The following is a 20,657-nucleotide window of genomic DNA, read 5'->3' on the forward strand; positions in this document are numbered from 1 at the left end:
TAAGGAGGAAGTAGATTTTGATGGACAAGTTGTTACAAGATCATATTTGGAAAAACAAGATTTGACCAGATGCTACAAGAAATTCAAGAAGTGAAAACTCCTGAAGAACTAGAGACCTTTATGCTTAAACATGGAGAAAATATTATTGATACTTTAGGAGCTGAAGTAGACAGACTTGAGAAGGAACAGAAAAAACAAAATCCTGAAGTTCGACATGTAGATCTGGAAATACTACAGCCTTGATGGAATGAATCACCTTTGAGGGAGCTTGGAAACAAGTTTGCCGAGACTACTATCCCACAATGAAGGAGTCAACGCCATTCAGAAGCTGGTTTTTGTTTTTCGTTTTTTTTTTACATGGAGGAAATATTTATATAAAGGGCAATTCATCAGGCCACACAACTAAAATAACTTCTTACTTCTATGAGATATATTTCAAGTTGAATCAGTTTGGAAATCATGTTTTTATGTTCCACGAGGAAATAATTAGTTATTTAAATTGTTCGTAGTTTCTCATTTTAGCCGACAGTGTGTATCGTACCTTGCAATCATGTTTCCTTTCTTCACACAGGTAAAAATAAGGGTGTCCATAGATTATGCCTTTTAATTTGGTTCCCGCTGAAGATTTCACTCCATCAAAATCTGTCAATCTTGAACATTCTGGCTAAATCGTAGTTTGTGGTTTTTAAAACATTCACTCCGTTTCGAAGTCTGTCTTTCCTTCCAGAATGTGGAGATGATTTTTACAAACCTCATAATTTTGCCTGGAGCACTAGGAAGAGCACTCTCCTAACCTAGTTATCCATAACCGTTCATTCCAGAAGGGGCTGTTACCGAACCAAAGGAGGACATTTCAGTACACTCTTCGAAGTCATCAGTATTGACCATTTTGTAAAATGTCTTTTCTCTCCTTTGCTTTTCTTCCTTATTCAGTTTAATTTTTCTAATAATAGGAAATAGAAAATAAGCCTAGATATTTCCATGGACCAGTATGATGACTGGTTTTTTTTTTTTTTTTGGTTTTGTTTTTTAACTGGCTTCAGTGCTGTAATGTGTATTTACATTTATAAGCATTTTAACATTCTGTAAAATGGACTAGAAATATTTATAATTTACAGACAGGACAGCATTTTATTTTTAATTTATTTTAAAAGAGGCACTACTTATGTAAATTTGAACTATGGAATCTTTCTTGCTTTAAGAGAAAGGTAGAGAAGTAAAACTCTCATGCAGAAACTTGTGGCCATGACTTTGTATACTATCATAGTCAATAGTGTGTCTGTAACGTGAGTTTCTTCCAGTTACAAATGGGCATTTAGCATAATGTATGATCATAACATTATGTAAGCAGCTTTCTAATGATCATAAAGTATCAAGGTGAAAAAACATGCAATTCAGTAATTGAAAGTTTAGTGCAGAACTACAGCTGTGTCTCCATTCATCAAAACAATTCATATGCACTTATTTCAATGCAAATAAATATTGAATTGATTTCACGGTAATTTTGATCTTGATGTGAAATCTCATTTAGAATGAAATATTCAAATATCCCGGGCAACTCTAATAGGTACTGAACACTTATCCTAGTTTCTGGCTTCTTTGGATCTCTAATGGGAAGGACTTTTGTATACTTGTCTATATCATTTCCTGGATAAGGAGGCAAAATATGTCATTTATAGATGATGAAAACCACTGTCTATTTGCTAACATTTGCCAGTTTCCCTTTACTTCTCCCTAGGTATCATTAGCCTTCTTTAATTTGGGCTGTGTTCTAGTTATGTAATGGTGTGTAAACAAACCGGCTTAGCTGCTTAGGGAGTTCCCCTTGTGGCTCAGTGGTAATGAATCCAACTAGTATTTCTGAGGATGCAGGTTCAGTCCCTGGCATCGCTGTGAACTGTGGTGTAGGTCGAAGCAGACGCGGCTCAGATCCCATGTTGCTGTGTTGCCTAAGTCAGCAGCTGAAACTCCAATTTGACTCCTAGCCCAGAACTTCTATATGCCACATGAGTGGCCCTAAAAAAACAACAAACAAAAAACCCCAGCAGCTTAAAACAATAACTGTATTTTGCTTATGAGTCTGTAACTTAGTCAGGTTTTGGCTGGGGCAGCTTGTCTCTTTTATGTCAGCTTTGGCAGAGGCATGGAATTGTCTGAAGGCTCTCCACTGGCATGTCTGGCAGAAGACTTAAACAGATGGGTCTGGAACAACTGGAGTTCCATGGTCATCACACTATTTCTGTGTGATCTCTCCAGTATGGTGGCTTAAAGGTAGCCAGACTTTTTTCATATGTTGGTGGAAGTGTGGAGAGAGGAAGACAGAGCATGAGAGCAAGAGCCAGGAGAGAGCCATATTGCCTTTTCTAACCTGCCTTGGAAGATAGTATCTTTCTTGCTACATTAAAATTATTAGAAATGAGTCACTAATGCCAGCCCATATACAGGGGAGGAGAATTAGATTCCACTTTCTATAGGCATGTCAAATAATTTGTTTTAAACCAACACAATCTAAATGAGGGATAGTTTGCTGGAGAGGAGAGGAGATCTACTATTGTTGGTATAGTTTGTTTGTAGACCCTTTATTTTGGAGATTATTACCAAAGACCTTTTTTGTTCCTCCCAAACCCTATTTGGATTCCACCTAAGCCAACCTTCCCAACTTCAGGGCTCTATGACTTCTCTCTTTTTTTTTTTTTTTTTTGTCTTTTTGCTATTTCTTTGGGCTGCTCCCGCGGCATATGGAGGTTCCCAGGCTAGGGGTCAAATCGGAGCTGTAGCCACTGGCCTATGCTAGGGCCACAGCAATGCGGGATCCGAGCCGCGTCTGCAACCTACACCACAGCTCATGGCAACGCCAGATCATTAACCCACCGAGCAAGGGCAGGGACCGAACCCGCAACCTCATGGTTCCTAGTCGGATTCGTTAACCATTGCACCACGACGGGAACTCCGCTCTATGACTCCTGATGGCTCCCAAGCAGCATAATGGAAAGAGCAGGTGTTCAGAGTAAGGAAGACGTGATTAGGAATCTCCTGGTCTCAGATGTGCTACTGACTTGCTGTGATTGCCTTGTGACTCAAAGAAGTTTCCGAGTGAGTGGGAGTGTTTGGTTTAGACCACCAATAGCATGATTTTTTCCTTTGGTTAAAAACGGCCGTAAGATTTATGTGTGGAATAATTAACCAATTTTCCTTAGCTCTTCTTACATGAAAAATGCTATGCTGGGCTCTGTGGAAGCGCCAAAGACTGGCCTAGGAGCAGTAGAGGCTTGTTCTTGTCAATAACTTGTGGGCAGGCTATGCAGACAGAAGCCAACAGCATTACTGTCCTTAGACCTGGGCAAGTTCAGCTCCCCATGCCGTCCACAACCCCTTCCCCCAGTCCCCACTGACTCCAGGGCTCCTATGTTTTTTAAAATGTTATTTTATTGAAGTATAGTTGATTTACAATGCTGTGTTAATTTCTGATATATAGCAAAGTGATTCACTTGTACATAAACATAAATTTTTTGTATTTTTTCCATTATGGTTTATCACAGGATATTGAATAAAATTCCCTGGGCTACACAGCAGGAACTTGCTACTTATAAATTCTATATATAGTAGTTTACACCTGTTAACCCCAAACTCAGTCCACCTCTCTCCTACTTCCTCTCCCCCTTGGCAACCACATGTCTGCTCTGTATGTCTGTGAGTCTGTTTATGTTTCATAGATAAATTCATTTGTGTCATTTTTTTTAAAGTTTTAATTGAAGTGTAGTTGATTTACAATGTTGTGATAATTTATGCTCTACAACAAAGTGGTTCATTTATACGTATACACACATCCTTTCTTTATCAGATTCTTTTCCCACATATATTATCACAGAATATCAGAGTTCTCTGAGCTATACAGCAGTTCCCATTGATCAATTATTCCATATACCAAAGTGTGCATATGTCAGTCCCAAACCTCAGATTCATTTCTTCCCCTACCTGTCCCCTTTGGTAACCATAAGTTTGTCTTCAAAGTCTATGAGTCAGTTTCATTTGTGTCCTTTTTTTAGATTCCACATATAAGTGATATCATATGATGTTTGCCTTTCTCTGCTGACTGACTTAGTACGATAATCTCTAGGTCTATCCATGTTGCTGCTAATGGCATTATTTCATTCTTTTTATGACTGAGTGGTATTCCATTGTGTGTGTTTGAGTGCATATACATACATACATATATATATATATGTATATACACAAACACCATATCTTTTTTAATTTTAATTTAATTTTTTATTTTTTGTTATTATTTTCTTAATAGTTATTTCCCCAATACATTTTTTTCCTACTGTACAGCATGGTGACCCAGTTACCATACATGTATACATTCTATTTTTGTACATTATCGTACTCCATCATAAATGACTAGACATAGTTCCCAGTGCTACACAGCAGGATCTCATTGCTAATCCATTCCAAAGGCAATAGTTTGTATCTATTAACCCCAAGCTCCCCAACCACCCCACTCCCTCCCCCTCCCCCTTGGCAAACACAAGTCTATTCTCCAAGTCCATGATTTTCTTTTCTGTGGAAAGGTTCATTTGTGCTGTATATTAGATTCCAGATGTAAGTGATATCGTACAGTATTTGTCTTTCTCTTTCTGACTTACTTCACTCAGGATGAGAGTCTCTAGTTCCATCCATGTTGCTGCAAATGGCATTATTTTGTTCTTTTTTATGGCCGAGTAGTATTCCATCGTGTATATATACACCACATCTCCCTAATCCAATCATCTATCAGTGGACATTTAGGTTGTTTCCATGTCTTGGCTATTGTAAATCGTGGTGCAATGAACATGCGGGTGCATTTGTCTTTTTTAAGGAAAGTTTTGTCTGAATATATGCCCAAGAGTGGGATTGCTGGGTCATATGGTAGTTCTATGTATAGATTTCTAAGGTATCTCCATACTGTTCTCCATAGTGGTTGTACCAGCTTATGTTCCCACCAACAGTGCAGGATGTTTCCCTTTTCTCCACACCCCCTCCAGCATTTCTTATTTGTGGACTTCTCAATGATGGTCATTCTGACTGGTGTGAGGTAGTATCTCATGGTAGTTTTGATTTGTATTTCTCTAATAATCATGGATATTGAACATTTTTTCATGTGCTTGTTGGCCATCTGTATATCTTCCTTGGAAAATGTCTATTCAGGTCTTTTGCCCATTTTTCCATTGGGTTGTTGGCCTTTTTGCTGTTGAGGTGTATAAGTTGCTTGTATATTCTAGAGATTATGCCCTTGTCAATTGCATCATTTGAAACTATTTTCTCCCATTCTGTAAGTTGTCTTTTTTTTTTTTTTTTTTTTTTTTTTGGTTTCCTTTGCTGTGCATATCTTCTTTATCCATTCATTTATCAATGGACGTTTAGATTGTTTCCATGTCTTGGCTATTATAAATTGTGCTGCTATGAACATAGGGGTGCATGTATCTTTTGAATTATTGTTTTGTCCAGATATATGCCCAGGAATGAGATTGCTGGACCATATGGCAACTCTATTTTTAGTTGTTTGAGGAGCTTCCATATTGCTCTCCATAGTGGCTGCACCAACTTACATGACCACCAATAGTGTAGGAAGGTTCCCCTTTCTCCATACTCTCTCCAGCATTTATTATTTGTAGACTTTTCAATAATGGCCATTCTGACTGGTGTGAGGTGGTACTTCATTGTAGTTTTGATTTGCATTTCTCTAATAATTAGCAATGTTGAGGGCTCCTGTGTTTTTATGTATCTTCCTCAAATTTTCCAAGTGCCTCTCCAGTACTTAGTTCCAGCCAGGGCCCTAAGTGCCATCTGAGCAGGGGTTCTTGGAGCCTGGACTAGGTCCAGCATAGGTCCTGATCTCCCTTTCTTTCCTTCAGGGTGCTCTCTAATTCTACATCCCTGTGTGTAGGGTTGACCAGATGTCTAGGAGCTTCAGTGCTGAGTTGGGGCAGGCCCAGGCGCAGGGAAAAGCCTCGAAGCCCCAGGAGGAAATCAAGGCCTTTTGAATCATCCTATTTTATTTACTGTGCATGCTATGCAGCTCTTGCCAAGGAGATGGCAGGATTTTCTTTCAAATAAAACTGAATTTTGCACAGTTCTCATAAGAAGGATTTTTTCCCCTCTGTTTCCGAATTGTGCTTCCTAAGGGCTTATGGCTGGAATGAAGAGAATGAAATGCTCGACTTTTCAATAATAACCTCTGGTTCAATAATTAGACATTCCAGGAATAACTGCTCCGGCAGAAGTCAGCTCCATTTTATTTTGACAGTGAAAGAGTCTTCTATTTTCTCCTTTCTTGCTATTACATTTCGATAATGGAAGAAGTTATTTGGAAGTCTAGTGTTTTTGTAACACATTTCACTGTTTAAGGACATGTTGTGTGCTAAGATTTTCCCCAAAAGGTCACAGCTTGAAATTTTTTATGATGGAGAGGTCATGGGAAATACCAGCTTCTGCTTCCTGTATACCCCAGCCAATAGTATCAACTTGAGAAGTTTTCAAATTAAACCTATATTATAATTCCTCTTCCAACTTTCACTCTATCTTTGCAATAGGGAGCTGGTGCTGTGGAGTTTAAAAAGATTGGAAAGTTTTGGGGCCAAGAGACCAAGACATGGATTGCAGCCCAGCCATTAACTTGTCTCAGGCAAGTTACTGAAAACCTGTAAGCTCAGTGTCCTCATCTGGAAAATGGTGGTGATAAACCCATGTTGCGGAATGGTTTGAAGAACAAGGGAATGTATATAAAACCCACAACGTGGCATGTGGTAAGCACTCGGTACATTTCGATAAATATTGAATCCTTTCCCTTGCCTCCTCTGCTGCTTTATAATTAGGTAACCATGGGCAAACTTCTTAGGCTCCCTGGTATCAACTTACCTATCTATAAAATTAAAGGGCTTGGCCAGTTAATCACACACTAATGTTTCATGGGACCAGAAAAATCCCATGATTCTGTGCTTCTTTATGTCATCATTTACTCATAAGCTGCTCCAACTCTGGATTGAATCCACTCCAAGGTGAAAGGTGGAATGACCACAAGTGGCTTGATTACTTATGTGACCTTCATGCAGAATGACCTGAGGCAAGTAGAGGAAGAGAGGGGCCTCAGGGTAGGTACCAGTCTGAACACTTCTGGGGCTGAGAAGAGTTTAAACCCTTCTTGGTTTTCTTTCTTTCTTTTTTTCTTTTTAAAATTTTTAAATGATTTTTATTTTTTCCATTATAGTTGGTTTACAGTGTTCTGTCAATTTCTACTGTATAGCAAAGTGACCCAATCACATACATATATATGTTATTTTTCTCACATTATCCTCCATCATACTCCATATGAAATGACTAGATATAGTTCCCTGTGCTATACAGCATGATATCATTGCTTATACACTCCAAATGCATCTATAAACCCCAGACTCCCAGTCCATCCCACTCCCTCCCCATCCCCCTTGGCAACCAAATGTCTGTTCTCCAAGTCCATGAGTTTCTTTTCTGTGGAAATGTTCATTTGTGCCATATGTTAGATTCCAGATGTTAGTGATATCATATGGTATTTGTCTTTCTCTTTCTGACTTACTTCACTCAGGATGAGAGTCTTTAATTCCATCCATGTTGCTGCAAATGGCATTATTTTGTTCTTTTTTATGGCTGAGTAATATGGTTTTCTGAATGATCAACCAACTGCAGAGCCAAGCTAGGCATTTCCAACATGTCCATATTATAATATTCCTCAGCAATTTGTTGAAGAGTAGCAAAAACCCAATAAAAATCAACCTAAATCTAGTAAAAAACAGCAAAAACACTACATGGATTTTATTGTCTCATGAAAATGAGAAGTCCAAGGGATGGATCCACATGTTTCTAGAAGGGAGGCTCAAGTGATACTGTCAAAGCTTTTCCTCTCCACATTTTCAGCTCTTCTTGAGCCAGGGTGGACACTGGCAGCCTTGGGTTTACAATCCAACAGGAGGAGACCCTCTCTACTCTGTGTCCATATATCAAATCCTGTGGAAGGGCACTGATTGGATTTTGTTCATTGTAACATGAAAATGGCAACGACAGTACTCAAAATGCAAGAGCCTGGATAATGTGGCCACCAATATGAGCGGAGGCCATGTGGGCCTAGTGATTTATAGTCCAATGATATCTACATGGATTAGAGGAATTACTCTTTACCACCAAAAAAGAGGTGTGCCAGGCAAAAACTAACAAATACAACACAAAGAGGTACCCATGGCAGGAGGTTCAGTGAGCACACAAATGCTTATATTGATCTCAGCCTCCTGTCCCTTCAGCACTAACCCTTCATAGACCACTGAGAAGTAGCAGTGAACCCCTGGGACTGGTCTCTAAGAACCTGCATCTTCTTCTTTTCAATGTCTTGTTCACAGATCTTACACATCATCATCCATCACATGTGCCAGTTTCCTCAACCCCTCATTGTGCTTCCATCCCACCCACCTGAAAACCCCTAACTCTGAGTCAACCAAACCGTGCCATTTCTCCATGCTGAGCACTCCAGGAAACAATCACAGGCCTGCACTGACAAGTGCCGCTTCCGTTCATGGCCTCCAACCTCAGTCAGTCTCCATTCCTAGGCAGCTCCTTCATGCATGCTTCACAGATGGCCATTTCAAACATTTTCTGCTTGCTGTTATCTGCTGTTTCTCCTGTGGATCGATTCCCCCCCATGTTTTTTCTATGCCCTGTCTGACCTCTACAGATGACATCACCGGGATCCTTCTGGATCCAGAAGGCATCTGGATGCCCTCCAAATTCTGGCTGGGTTTGGTCAAGGTAGGTACCTTGACCAAAAGAGTCAGAGGACAAGAGGACAGAGAGGCTGGTTCTTTATTTCCCTGTCTCCTCCTAGGCCTGGCAAGTGCTAGTCCCTCTGACTTATGTCTCTATTGGACAAGTCCCCTTGCAGGCTCTAGCACTCAAGAGCTACCTTCCATCCTCTTGACTACTGTTGCCAGTTCCTGGGTCCCTCATCCTCCCTTATGTGTTCCCTTAACCCCACCCACACCTATTTGACTTACCCCTTCATTAATTCTCTTTAGTTGGGGTGTGCTGTCTGTATACTGCTAGAAGGTGCCTGATCACATCCACTCTCCTCAAATACATGGCCATGCCAGTATCTCCTTCATCCATTAAGCCTAAACCCTCCTGCATCCACATCCATCCTCTTCCCACCATTTCTCCTGTTGTACTAACAGATTGTCCAGCCCCTGCCTGAGACCAATATGTCTACTTTTGCTCTGGCTTCCATGACCCCATCTACCTGGGGACCTTATCTGTCCGTTGTCTTTTCTTTCTAGGATCTTCAGCTTGTCCCTCTCATGGGATTCTCCCTTCCAGCAATCAAAATTGCTCAAGCCTGTCCAATTATTAAAACTCCACCTCAATGTCTGTTTCTCCTTAGCTACCATCATATTCTCTCTTCCACATCACAGCAATCTTCTGAAAAAGACTGTCTGCAATCTCCACATCTTCATCTGTCATTTTCTGGGGTGACACTTGGCCACTCTAGCCTCAAATGAGCAGCATATCTGTTTAGAGGATCACATCATCCTTTGCTGAATCAAGCTTCCTATCTCTAGTAGGAATTTAGTATTTCTTTTGTTTTTTGGAAAATTATGTTTAAGAAAAAAAATGGGTTATGAAACAGTCTGAAAGTTTGTCAGACATAGTTAATGCCAGCATACCACACTTACTCTTCAGGTATAACTCACAAAAGAAAGCCAAGGGAAATTTTAAATGTGGTGCATCAGAGCTTAATAGAGGATGCTACGGTTAGCACTGGGTGTCAGGACAAGGAAAAACATGTCTCAGGTTCTCTGAGGCAGGAAGCAGCATCAGTGGCCAAGAGAGGAGCTCAAGGCCGGGAGGGGGTTTGAGGGCTTGAGGAAAAAGAATTCTGTGGTGCTTTATGGGTGATTACTTGCCTTGGTTTGAGTTTTATCTCCATCCCCCCTCTATCCCTAGCCACCTGGGAAAATCTAGAAATCCTTCTCACCCCTTCTAACTACTATTGATCAGAAGGAAATTTTTATACAGAAAGGACTTATGTTCTTCAACAGGCATCTGACTCATGTTTAAAGAGCACCTCCTCTATAATGAAAGAGCAGGGACTTTGGAATCAGACAGACTTCAGTGAACTTAGGAAATTACTAATCCTTGCTATGTCTCAATTTCTTCTGTACTACTCAAAAACTATGCATTCTCCATATTGTTCAACCATTCATTCACATGATCTCCCAATACATGGGGGCTAATTCTTTTCAAACTTCAATGTGCATGTGAATCACCTGGAGGGTCTCACTAAAATGCAGGTCCTTATTCAATAGGTCTGGGGTAATTCTACATTTCTAATATGTTCCCAGGTGCTGCCCACACTGCTGTTTTGGGGACCACACTTTGAGTAGTAAAAATCTATCTTGTACTGATAGCATGAGTATGAACAAAGATAATCAGTCACTGTACCTTATAGCAATTGAAAATCCCACCATGTCCCAGAGCCTTTTCCAGGATCACTTACGAGGATGATGGAAATGCTGAGAGCAGCTCTAGGGAGTCTGCAGCCCTGCAGATGATCAAGTTCCCTCCTGCCGCCTCACACTGGTGTTGGTCAGGTCTGCTGTCCCACAGATCCTATCTCCTGCATTCTCCTATTCATGTCCTAGCTAGCCACAGCACCATACCCCTCTTAAGGTGTCTCAGATATTTATAGGGGAACCTCTGCTTCCAGTCTCCCCGCCATTAACCAGCCTTTGCCGACTGTGTCTTAAATTAGGACCAGACATCATGGAATAAAGAGCTCCATGGTGTCATGCCTTAAACTTCATGAGTACTGGGCAATTACATATCAATCAGCTTTAGACTTCAAAAAAATTGGACCAAAAACTACTAGTCCAGTCTCTTCCTTATACATTATTACAGTCAAAGCATATGTGAATGCTTTGACATTTAAAAAACACTCTAGGTGTTTAAATGTAAATAATGTAACAATAAATGACAAGATGTTATCATAATAATGGCTATAGTTTTATTGAACACTATAATTTATACTTATTATCTGTAATCCTCCTAGAAAATTGTAATCTGTATTTTCCCCTTGTGCCAGAGGGGACACTGGGACTCAGAGTAATCAACTTGCCAAGGTCACACAGCCTATCCACAGCACAACAGAGTCCTGTTAAGTAACTTCTGCTTTCCAGGTTTAAGTGATCTCGTAGGCTTTTTTTTCTTTAGACAACACTTCCTTAAGTACATATCTTGTTTTGTTTTTGCCATTTATTTGCTCCTTCATATTATTTGTGTGTTTTATTAATGAGGCTCCTCTCAACTTGAAGCAATGTGATCATCACATTGGAAGATATCAATGAGAAACTTCTTCAAAATATTTTAGTGGAGTTTAGTTACACAAAATGGAATTCCTGAGGATCAGGAATGTGTAGGAAAGGGAGGTTTTTTTTTTTTTTTTTTTTTTTTTGTCAGGTGGTGAGGCAGTGTCAGCCTATAAAAAGTGGGAACGAGACATCGGAAATGTGGTCCATTATTTGCTTTTCTAGTATGGGGCCAAAGGAATACTTGAGTTCGTACTGAACCACATGCTAAGAGCCCAGGTAAATTATTTTATTGTGTGTAATTGATTTTGGGTCAGCTTCTAGGATGGGAACCAGGGCAATGGAACCTAAATAGGAACGTGACCAAAATCGTTATTGCATCAATACTCCAACAAGGGAGGAGTGCATTTAGATATTGGACCCCAAAATAGTTTTTATGAGTTGGAAGTGCTTTCCAAAGACCTATTAACATGTGGTCTTTCAAGTTTTAAAGACCTATTAACATGTAGTCTTTCAGGTTTTATTTTATTTATTTATTTATTTATTTATTTTTTATTGTTATTTCCCCAACACGATTTTTTTTCCCACTGTACAGCATGGGGACCCAGTTACACATACATGTATACATACTTTTTTCTCACATTGTCATCTCCATTGTAAGTATCTAGACATAGTTCTCAGTGCTACACAGCAGGATCTCATTGTTAATCCATTCCAAAGGCAAGTTTGCATCTCTTAACCCCAAATTCCCAGTCCCTCCCACTCCCTCCCCCTCCCTCTTGGCAACCACAAGTCTGTTCTCCATGTCCATGATTTTCTTTTCTGTGGAAAGGTTCATTTGTGCTGGATATTAGATTCCAGATAGAAGTGATATCATACAGTATTTGTCTTTCTCTTTCTGACTTACTTCACTCAGGATGAGAGTCTCTAGTTCCATCCATGTTGCTGTAAATGGCATTATTTTGTTCTTTTTTATGGCTGAATAGTATTCCATTGTGTATATATACTACATCTTCCTAATCCAATTGTATGTCAATGGTAAAGACCTGTTAACATGTGGTATTTTAAGTTTTAAAGAAGTTAGAGTAGATATAGCAATAAAGGGCAATGATTGGCACAAGATTATTGTTGGTCTAACATCCAAATGTTTCCCATAAGATTGCAAAATCTCATTGATCCTGGTTGCTGCCTAGGAATAGGCCTGTCTGAGGTTGGAAACCATGAATTTGACCCTTATCGTCAGAACTTGTCTACCTTTAAAAGTAAGAAAACGTACTCTGTTTTTACTTTTGGGATCCTTCTTCTCCTTCAAAAGGGAGGAGAGGGAGAAAATATGGATGATTTCTAAGTCTCTAGATTCTTCAAGGGTTCTACAGGCTCATAGAGGAGAGGGTTTTCTTCTCATGTTTCCTAAAGCAGTGATTTCAGAGATAGCATAGCATTCAGCACACGTTGCATTGATGGCTTTAGTGTGTTTTCTTTGTTTGCCAAACACTTACATATTTTCAGAGAGGGTTGTTCCATGCTTTATAAATAACACTGTTCTAAAATCTATCAAGAGGAACTGCATTTTCTTTCAACAATGACATTCTAAAAGAAACATGTAGCCTATTAAAGCAGCAGAAATGATGTAGGAATACGAAGTGACTCACTACACAGTGCTAGGTATTTAAAAGGAAATAAATATGACTAATAATGATTCATGGTTATCAAATCAACAGTACAGAAGAAACCAACTTTGCAACAGGTAGGTAAAGAGAAAACCCTAAGGCTTTAGTGGAGCAAATAGCCAGTGTGCTATTTATTAATACTGTTTTTTTTTTTTTTTTTTTGCTTTTTAGGGCCACAGCCTTGGCATATGGAGGTTCCCAGGCTAGGGGTCTAATCTGAGCTACACCTGCTGGCTTATACCACAGCCATAGCAACGCCAGATCCGAGCCTCGTCTGCAAACTACACCAGAGCTCATGGGAACGCCAGATCCTTAACCCACTGAGCAAGGCCAGGGATTGAACCTGCAACCTCATGGTTCCTAGTCGGATTTCTGTACCATGACGGGAACTCCTATTTATTAATATTGTAAAGCGAGAGTGACAGAAATCGACCTTTTTAAGAAATATTTAGTGTACGGAGAGTTTGCTCCTGGATAGAATCCAGAATATTGGTGCCTAAAATGACTCTTCTCCATGTCTCTGGGTGTTGGTCCTTGAATTGGCCACTGGGGAAGAAGTATGGACTTGAAACATAGCATCTGGCTTTGAGTCCCTCAAGGCTGGTTAAACCGAAGCAAGTCACACAACCTCTCTGGGCCTGCTTTCCTCATCTGAAAATGCAGAATGAAATGTGAATACATGTGAAAGTGATTTGAATCTCTTTTGACATGGGTATTAGATGTTGTGGTAAATATGGGATTTTGACACTAAGTAGTGACCCTCATTTGGAAAAGGCTTTGGTTCAGACTTCTCCCTGCTGAGACCTGGAGGTTAGTATCCTCATGCTCTTCCTCTAAGCTCATCTATCTTAGCATATCAGCAGATGTCTGTGTGTTTCACTTAACTGGGAACAGCCTGATGGGTTCTACAAAGTATTACAAAATTCAAGGGATGCAGGGGAATACTGAAACTACTAAAAATATCAACAGCCTTAGGATGACGTTTGAAACATTTTTAAATTTTACATAGTCACAGCAATCAGGAACACAAAAACATCACTATTCCTCAGTGTCTAGCTCATAAAATCTTCATTTCCATTGAGAGCAGAACAAATATTCTGCCAATTCAAGATAAACAGTCACTTTTGAATGTAAATTCACTCAGTTTCAGATTCTCTCCTTGCCTCCTTTCTTTTTAGGGTTGATCTAAGTGTTTCAGGGGAACTTACATATTGTCTTGACTGTAGGAAGATTATCTGATCTTAGTGCCATTCTTGGCCTCATAGCCCAGCCCTTCAGGAATGCTTGACCCCCATTGGTGAGACCACCGTCCCTCATATCAGGCCACTTTGAAAATTCTTTGTCTTGACACAGTTTTTAGAGTTGCTGGCTTCTCTCAGTCATCAGATACCCTTTAATGGGAAGGACCACTGCTACAGAAACATTTTGGATGCTGTTCTATGTGTTGTCAAGGGGATGTGTAGGATGATTATACCTCCTGGTTTGGGGGACAATGTCAGGTTTTGCCTGTTGTTTCTCTGTAATTATTATTAATAGCACTCTAACTCTTAAAGTGAACCAGTTTCACAATGCATTTTAGAGTCACCTTGGTATGCAGGGCCAAGGAGCCCTGCCCCCTCAGGCCCACATGCCCAAATGCCTCCCTCCCATTTCTTTTCTCCCACTCAGATGCTATCTTGGATACAGGTTAATAGGTAGAGCCCAGTGGCATCTCAGTTCTAATCAAGTCCACTCCTATTCTCTAATCCTGGCTCAAGTTTCTTTTTGTCCTGAGAGAAGGGAGAGGAGGAAAATAATTAAATATTCTTTCCCATGTCATGACCTTATGCTCTAAACTTTTGTTCTTACTAAGTAGAAGTTTCTAGAAATAGAGCAAAACAAAATCTTTTTCAGGTTCTTGGCCTTGTCATTGGCCTTTAAGAACTATGTTGCTGATGAAGGGGAAAGACACGGTGGGTAGGATGATGAAGGTGTGTATGAAAGGAAGTGTAGAGGAGAGACTAAGGGCAGATGAAAGGGGGGAGGACATACATTAAAGGGAGCAAAGTAGTCTGAGACATCAGTAAAGAAGTTGTCACAGGAGTTCCTATCATGGTGCAGCAGAAATCAATCCAACTAGGAACCACGAGGTTGCGGGTTCAATCCCCAGTCTTACTCAGTGGGTTAAGGATCTGGTGTTACTGTGAGCTGTGGTGTAGATTGCAGACGTGGCTCGGATCCTGCATTGCTGTGGCTGTGGTGTAGGCTGGCAGTTGTAGCTCCGATTGGACCCTTAGCCTTGGAACCTCCATATGCCATGGGTGTGGCCCTAAAAAGCAAAAAAAAAAAAAAAAAAAAAAGAAGGTGTCACAAAGCCATGTGAGAACAAAGAACCCTAATTAATTTAGACAATAGGCATGAGGTGTGCATTGAAGGAAATGCTCCCTTCAGGCTGTAGGGGTCAGGGTAGGTCTTATGACAGCCCAGAATTTCAATGAGGAAACTGGGAAATGGGTAGGTGGAAAGCATTACTGATGGAGAGAAAAGGGATGGTGTGATAAAAATGTGGTGGCATGAAACAATAGGACTTTATGGGAAGCAACCACAAGTAAAGCAATTGAATTGTAAAGCAATTTAGGAGAGCAAACCAGGAATAAGGCAATTGAATGGGAACACATTCTCTGTGCAGAGAGACAGCTAAATATAAAGTTGAAAAAGTAGACTGGAGACAGATAATGATAGGCTTTTGCAATCTATTTGATGAATTTCAACATTATCCTCTGGTATAAGGGAAACCGAGCAATTTTGGGCAAGGGAGAACACATTTCTCTCCCTCCTCCTCCCATTTGTTTGTTTGTGTTTTAGAGGAAACTATCTGTCAGTTGTGTAGACTGGATAAAACTTTAAAATGATTACAGAAAGACCAGATAAGGATTTAAAATCAACTATTATAACTATGTTCAATGAGGTAAAGGAAAATATGCTCACATAAATAGAAAGATAAGAAGTCTTATTGGAGGGATAAAACTGTAGAAAACAACCAAATGCAAATTCTAGAACCGAATAATACACAATCTGAAATTTAAAAGTTACTGGAGGTAGAATATAGGCAGAATATAGACAAAGTGATCTTGAAGAGAGATCAATAAAATTATCCAATCTAAAGAAGAGAAAAATAAGAAAAAAAACCTGTGAGCAGCCTCAAGAACATGAGGAAGAATTTCAGAGATCTAATATATGTGTTTTTGGAGTCCCAAAGAAGAGAGAGACTTTAAAAATAATGGCTAATGTTTCCCCACCTTTGGTGAAAGACAGAAATTTACAGATTCAAGAAGCTTGGTAAATCCCAAGAGGTATAAATACAAAGAAAACCTAAGTATATCAGGGTCAAAGTGATCAGAACCAAAGAAAAAGAGAAAATACTGAAAACATCCAGAAAATCCCACCCATTGCAGACAAGGGAAAATTCCTTACCTAATCACTGATTTCTCATCAGAAAATGTGGAGGTCAGAAGGCAAGATGAAAAAATATCTTGAAAGTGATGTGAGAAAAAGAAGCAAGAGAAAATACTCCTCAAAAATGATGAGTATAGTATTGGAAGTCCTAGCCACAGCAATCAGACAGACAAACAAACAAAAAATAAAACATATCCAAATTGGAAGAGAAGAGGTAAAACTGTCACTGTATGCAGATGACATGATACTATATACAGAAAACCCTAACCACTCAACCCAAAAACTACTTGAAGTGATCAACAAATTCAGCAATGTAGCAGGATATACGATTAACATTCAGAAATCAGTCACATTTCTACATACTAACAATGAAAAATTAGAAAAGGAATACAAAAATACAATACCTTTTAAAATTGCACCCCCAAAAATCAAATACCTGAGAATAAACCTGACCAAAGAGGTGAAAAACTTATATGCTGAGAACTATAAAACATTAATCAAGGAAATTAAAGAGGATGCAAAGAAATGGAAAGATATTCCATGCTCCTGGGTTGGAAAAATTAATATTGTAAAAATGGCCATACTACCCAAAGCAATCTACAGATTCAATGCAATCCCTATCAAATTACCCAGGACATTTTTCACAGAACTAGAACAAACAATCCAAAAATTTATATGGAACCATAAAAGACCCAGAATTGCCAAAGCAATCCTGAGGAACAAAAACCAATCAGGAGGTATAACTCTCCCAGATTTCAGGCAATATTACAAGCCACAGTCATCAAGACAGTGTGGTACTGGTACCAAAATAGACATACACACCAATGGAACAGAATAGAGAACCTAGAGATAAACCCTGACACCTATGGTCAATTAATCTTTGACAATGGAGGCAAGAATATAAAATGGGAGAAAGAGAGTATTTTCAGGAAGTGGTGCTGGGAAACCTGGACAGCCGCATGCAAATCGATGAAACTGGAACACACCCTTACACCATGCACAAAAATAAACCCAAAATGGCTTAAAGACTTAGATATAAGACAAGACACCATCAAACTCCTGAAAGAGAACATAGGCAAAACACTCTCTGACATCAACCTTATGAATATTTTCTCAGGTCATTCTCCCAAAGCAACAGAAATTAAAGTAAAAATAAACCAATGGGACCTAATCAAACTGATGAGCTTTTGCACAGCAAAGGAAACCATGAGAAAAACAAAAAGACAACTTACAGAATGGGAGAAAATAGTTTCAAATGATGCAACTGACAAGGGCATAATCTCTAGAATATACAAGCAACTTATACAACTCAACAGCAAAAAAGTCAACAACCCAATTGAAAAATGGGCAAAAGACCTGAATAGACATTTTTCCAAAGAAGATATACAGATGGCCAACAAGCACATGAAAAAATGTTCAATATCCATGATTATTAGAGAAATACAAATCAAAACTACTATGAGGTATCACCTCACACCAGTCAGAGTGGGCATCATTAACAAGTCCACAAATAACAAATGCTGGAGAGGGTGTGGAGAAAAGGGAACCCTCCTACACTGTTGGTGGGAATGTAAGCTGGTACAACCACTATGGAGAACAGTATGGAGATACCTTAGAAATCTATACATATGGAGTTCCCGTCATGGCTCAGTGTTTAATGAATCAGACTAGGGACCATGAGGTTGCAGGTTCGATCCCTGGCCTTGCTCAGTAGGTTAAGAATCCAGCGTTGTTGTGAGCTGTGGTGTAGGTTGCAGACGCGGCTTGGATCCCACATTGCTGTGGCTCTGGCTAGGCTGGCGGCTACAGCTCCGATTAAACCCCTAGCCTGGGAACCTCCATATGCCGTGGGAGTGGCCCTAGAAAAGGCAAAAAGACAAAAAAAAAAAAAAAAAAAAAGAAAAGAAAGAAAAGAAAACTATACATAGAACCACCATATGGCCCAGCCATCCCACTCTTGGGCATATATCCGGACAAAACTTTCCTTAAAAAAGACATGCACTGCATGTTCATTGCAGCACTATTCACAATAGCCAAGACATGGGAACAACCTAAATGTCCATAGACAGATGATTGGATTTGGAAGATGTGGTATATATACACAATGGAATACTACTCAGCCATAAAAAGAACAAATAATGCCATTTACAGCAACATGGATGGAACTAGAGATTCTCATCCTGAGTGAAGTAAGTCAGAAAGAGAAAGACAAATACTGTATGATATCACTTCTATCTGGAATCTAATATCCAGCACAAATGAACCTTTCCACAGAAAAGAAAATCATGGACATGGAGAACAGACTTGTGGTTGCCAAGAGGGAGGGGGAGGGAGTGGGAGGGACTGGGAATTTGGGGTTAATAGATGCAAACTATTGCCTTTGGAATGGATAAATACTGGGATCCTGCTGTATAGCCCTGGGAACTATGTCTGGTCACTTGTGATGGAGAATGATCATGTGAGAAAAAAGAATGTATGCATGTATGTGTGACTGGGTCACCTTGCTGTCAGTAGAAAAATGACAGAACACTGTAAATCAGCTATAATGGAAAAAACAATCACTACTAAAAAAAAGAATGATGGTAAAATAAAGATACTTTTAGATATAAGAGAATTTGATGCTAGTAGTTCTATAAGAAATATTCAGTGAAATTCTTTAGACTGTAGGAAATTATAATGGATGGAAACATGGATCCTCAGAGCATCAGATATGCTGAGTATGTGAGTACATAAAAAAGCAACCCTCCCCCACACAGCAAACTTGATCCTCCTCCATCTTCCCAGTCTCAGCAAGTGGCTCAGATCAAAATCCTTTGGGCCATTCTTGACACCTCTCTTTTATGTTGCTTTTCTTTCTTCTTCTTTTTTTTTTTTTTTTTGTCTTTTTTGGGCCACCCCTGTGGCATATGGAGGTCCCACGCGAGGGGTTGAATTGGAGCTGTAGCTGCCAGCCTACACCACAGCCACAGCAATGCAGGATTTGAGGCTTATCTGTGACCTACACCACAGCTAATGGCAATGCCAGATCCTTAACCCACTGAGCGGGGCCAGGGATCGAACCCACATCCTCACAGATACTAGTCTGGTTTGTTAACCACTGAGCCATGATGGGAACTCCTATGTTGCTTTTCTGGTAATAATCCACCAGGAAATTCTGTCCTTTTCATCTCCAAAATATGTATGCAGCCTGAACACTTAAAAATAATCTCTACCTTTACCTCCTGGTCTAAGCCACTGTCACCTCCCCTAGATTATTTCAGCAGCCTCCAACCTCCCCTCTCTTCTTCCTCCCTTGACCCTCTACAGTCTGTTCTGGCACAGTAGTCAGAGAGAACCTTTTAATACACAGATGTGATCATATCACTTCTCTGTCACTGCTTTCTAAAGCTCCGTATCTCAGAGTTGTCAGTGGATAGATATTAACACCTCATTTTAAAATGACACATTGTGATTTATATATATATATATATATATATATATATATGCACACACATGTATATCTGAGAAGACATTTAAAGAACTGAATAATTTTACTATAATAAAAGTCTTCCATTTCCATTAATATACCTATATGGACAAGGTTTCTCAGAACATGAATCTTTAAAACGAAAAAAAAAAAAAAAAAAGGGGAATAGAATGCTGAATCTTGCTTGTCTCATTCTACCAATAAATACTATTACTCTGTGGATATAGGACCTAATTCAGAAAAAAATCCCAACCCAATCCATGTCATTAAAAGATATATATTCAAGAATTCCCATTAGTTGCACAGTGGAAACGAATCCAACTAGGAACCATGAGGTTGCAGGTTTGATCCCTGGCCTTGCTCAGTGGGTTAAGGATCTGGTGTTGCCATGAGCTGTGGTGTAGTTTGCAAATGTGGCTTGATCTGGTGTTGCTGTGGCTCTGGAGTAGGCCAGTGGCAAAAGCTCTGATTTGACCCCTAGCCTGGGAATCTCCATATGCCATGGGTGCAGCCCTAAAAAGACAAAAAAAAAAAAAAAAAAAAAAAAAAAAAGAACAAATTCAATACAATTTTATTTTTATGTTAAGTAATAATTTATCAAAATTTAGGAAATATAATTTTTATCAATTACATTCAATAATAATTGTCATAATAACTCAATTCCTAAGACATTTTATAATACTTAGAGTCTTATGGACATGGAAGATAAAAATTTGACATTTT

The 20,657-nt window shown here is 39.5% G+C and overlaps 1 protein-coding gene across 5 annotated transcripts in view; it reads left to right on the forward strand.

Annotated features, from left to right (window-relative positions):
* The window catches only part of LOC110256324 (uncharacterized), a 146,533-nt gene that overhangs the window by 103,512 nt on the left and 22,364 nt on the right, over window positions 1-20,657 (forward strand). For all 5 annotated transcript variants that reach the window (XR_014824228.1, XR_014824229.1, XM_084990089.1 and 2 more), the window contains one exon: window positions 6,573-6,785. Coding sequence is in view for 3 of the 5 variants with exons in the window: in XM_084990089.1 (XP_084846215.1) it covers window positions 6,781-6,785 (5 nt within the window). In the remaining 2 variants the exon portion in view is untranslated. The remainder of the gene's footprint in view (window positions 1-6,572; window positions 6,786-20,657) is intronic.

This window comes from Sus scrofa, chromosome 13 (genome assembly GCF_054392235.1).
Source record: "Sus scrofa isolate SSC_HxYL_T2T_F1_AM1 chromosome 13, Sscrofa_HxYL_maternal_Yorkshire_Landrace_v2.0, whole genome shotgun sequence".
NCBI lineage: Eukaryota > Metazoa > Chordata > Mammalia > Artiodactyla > Suidae > Sus > Sus scrofa.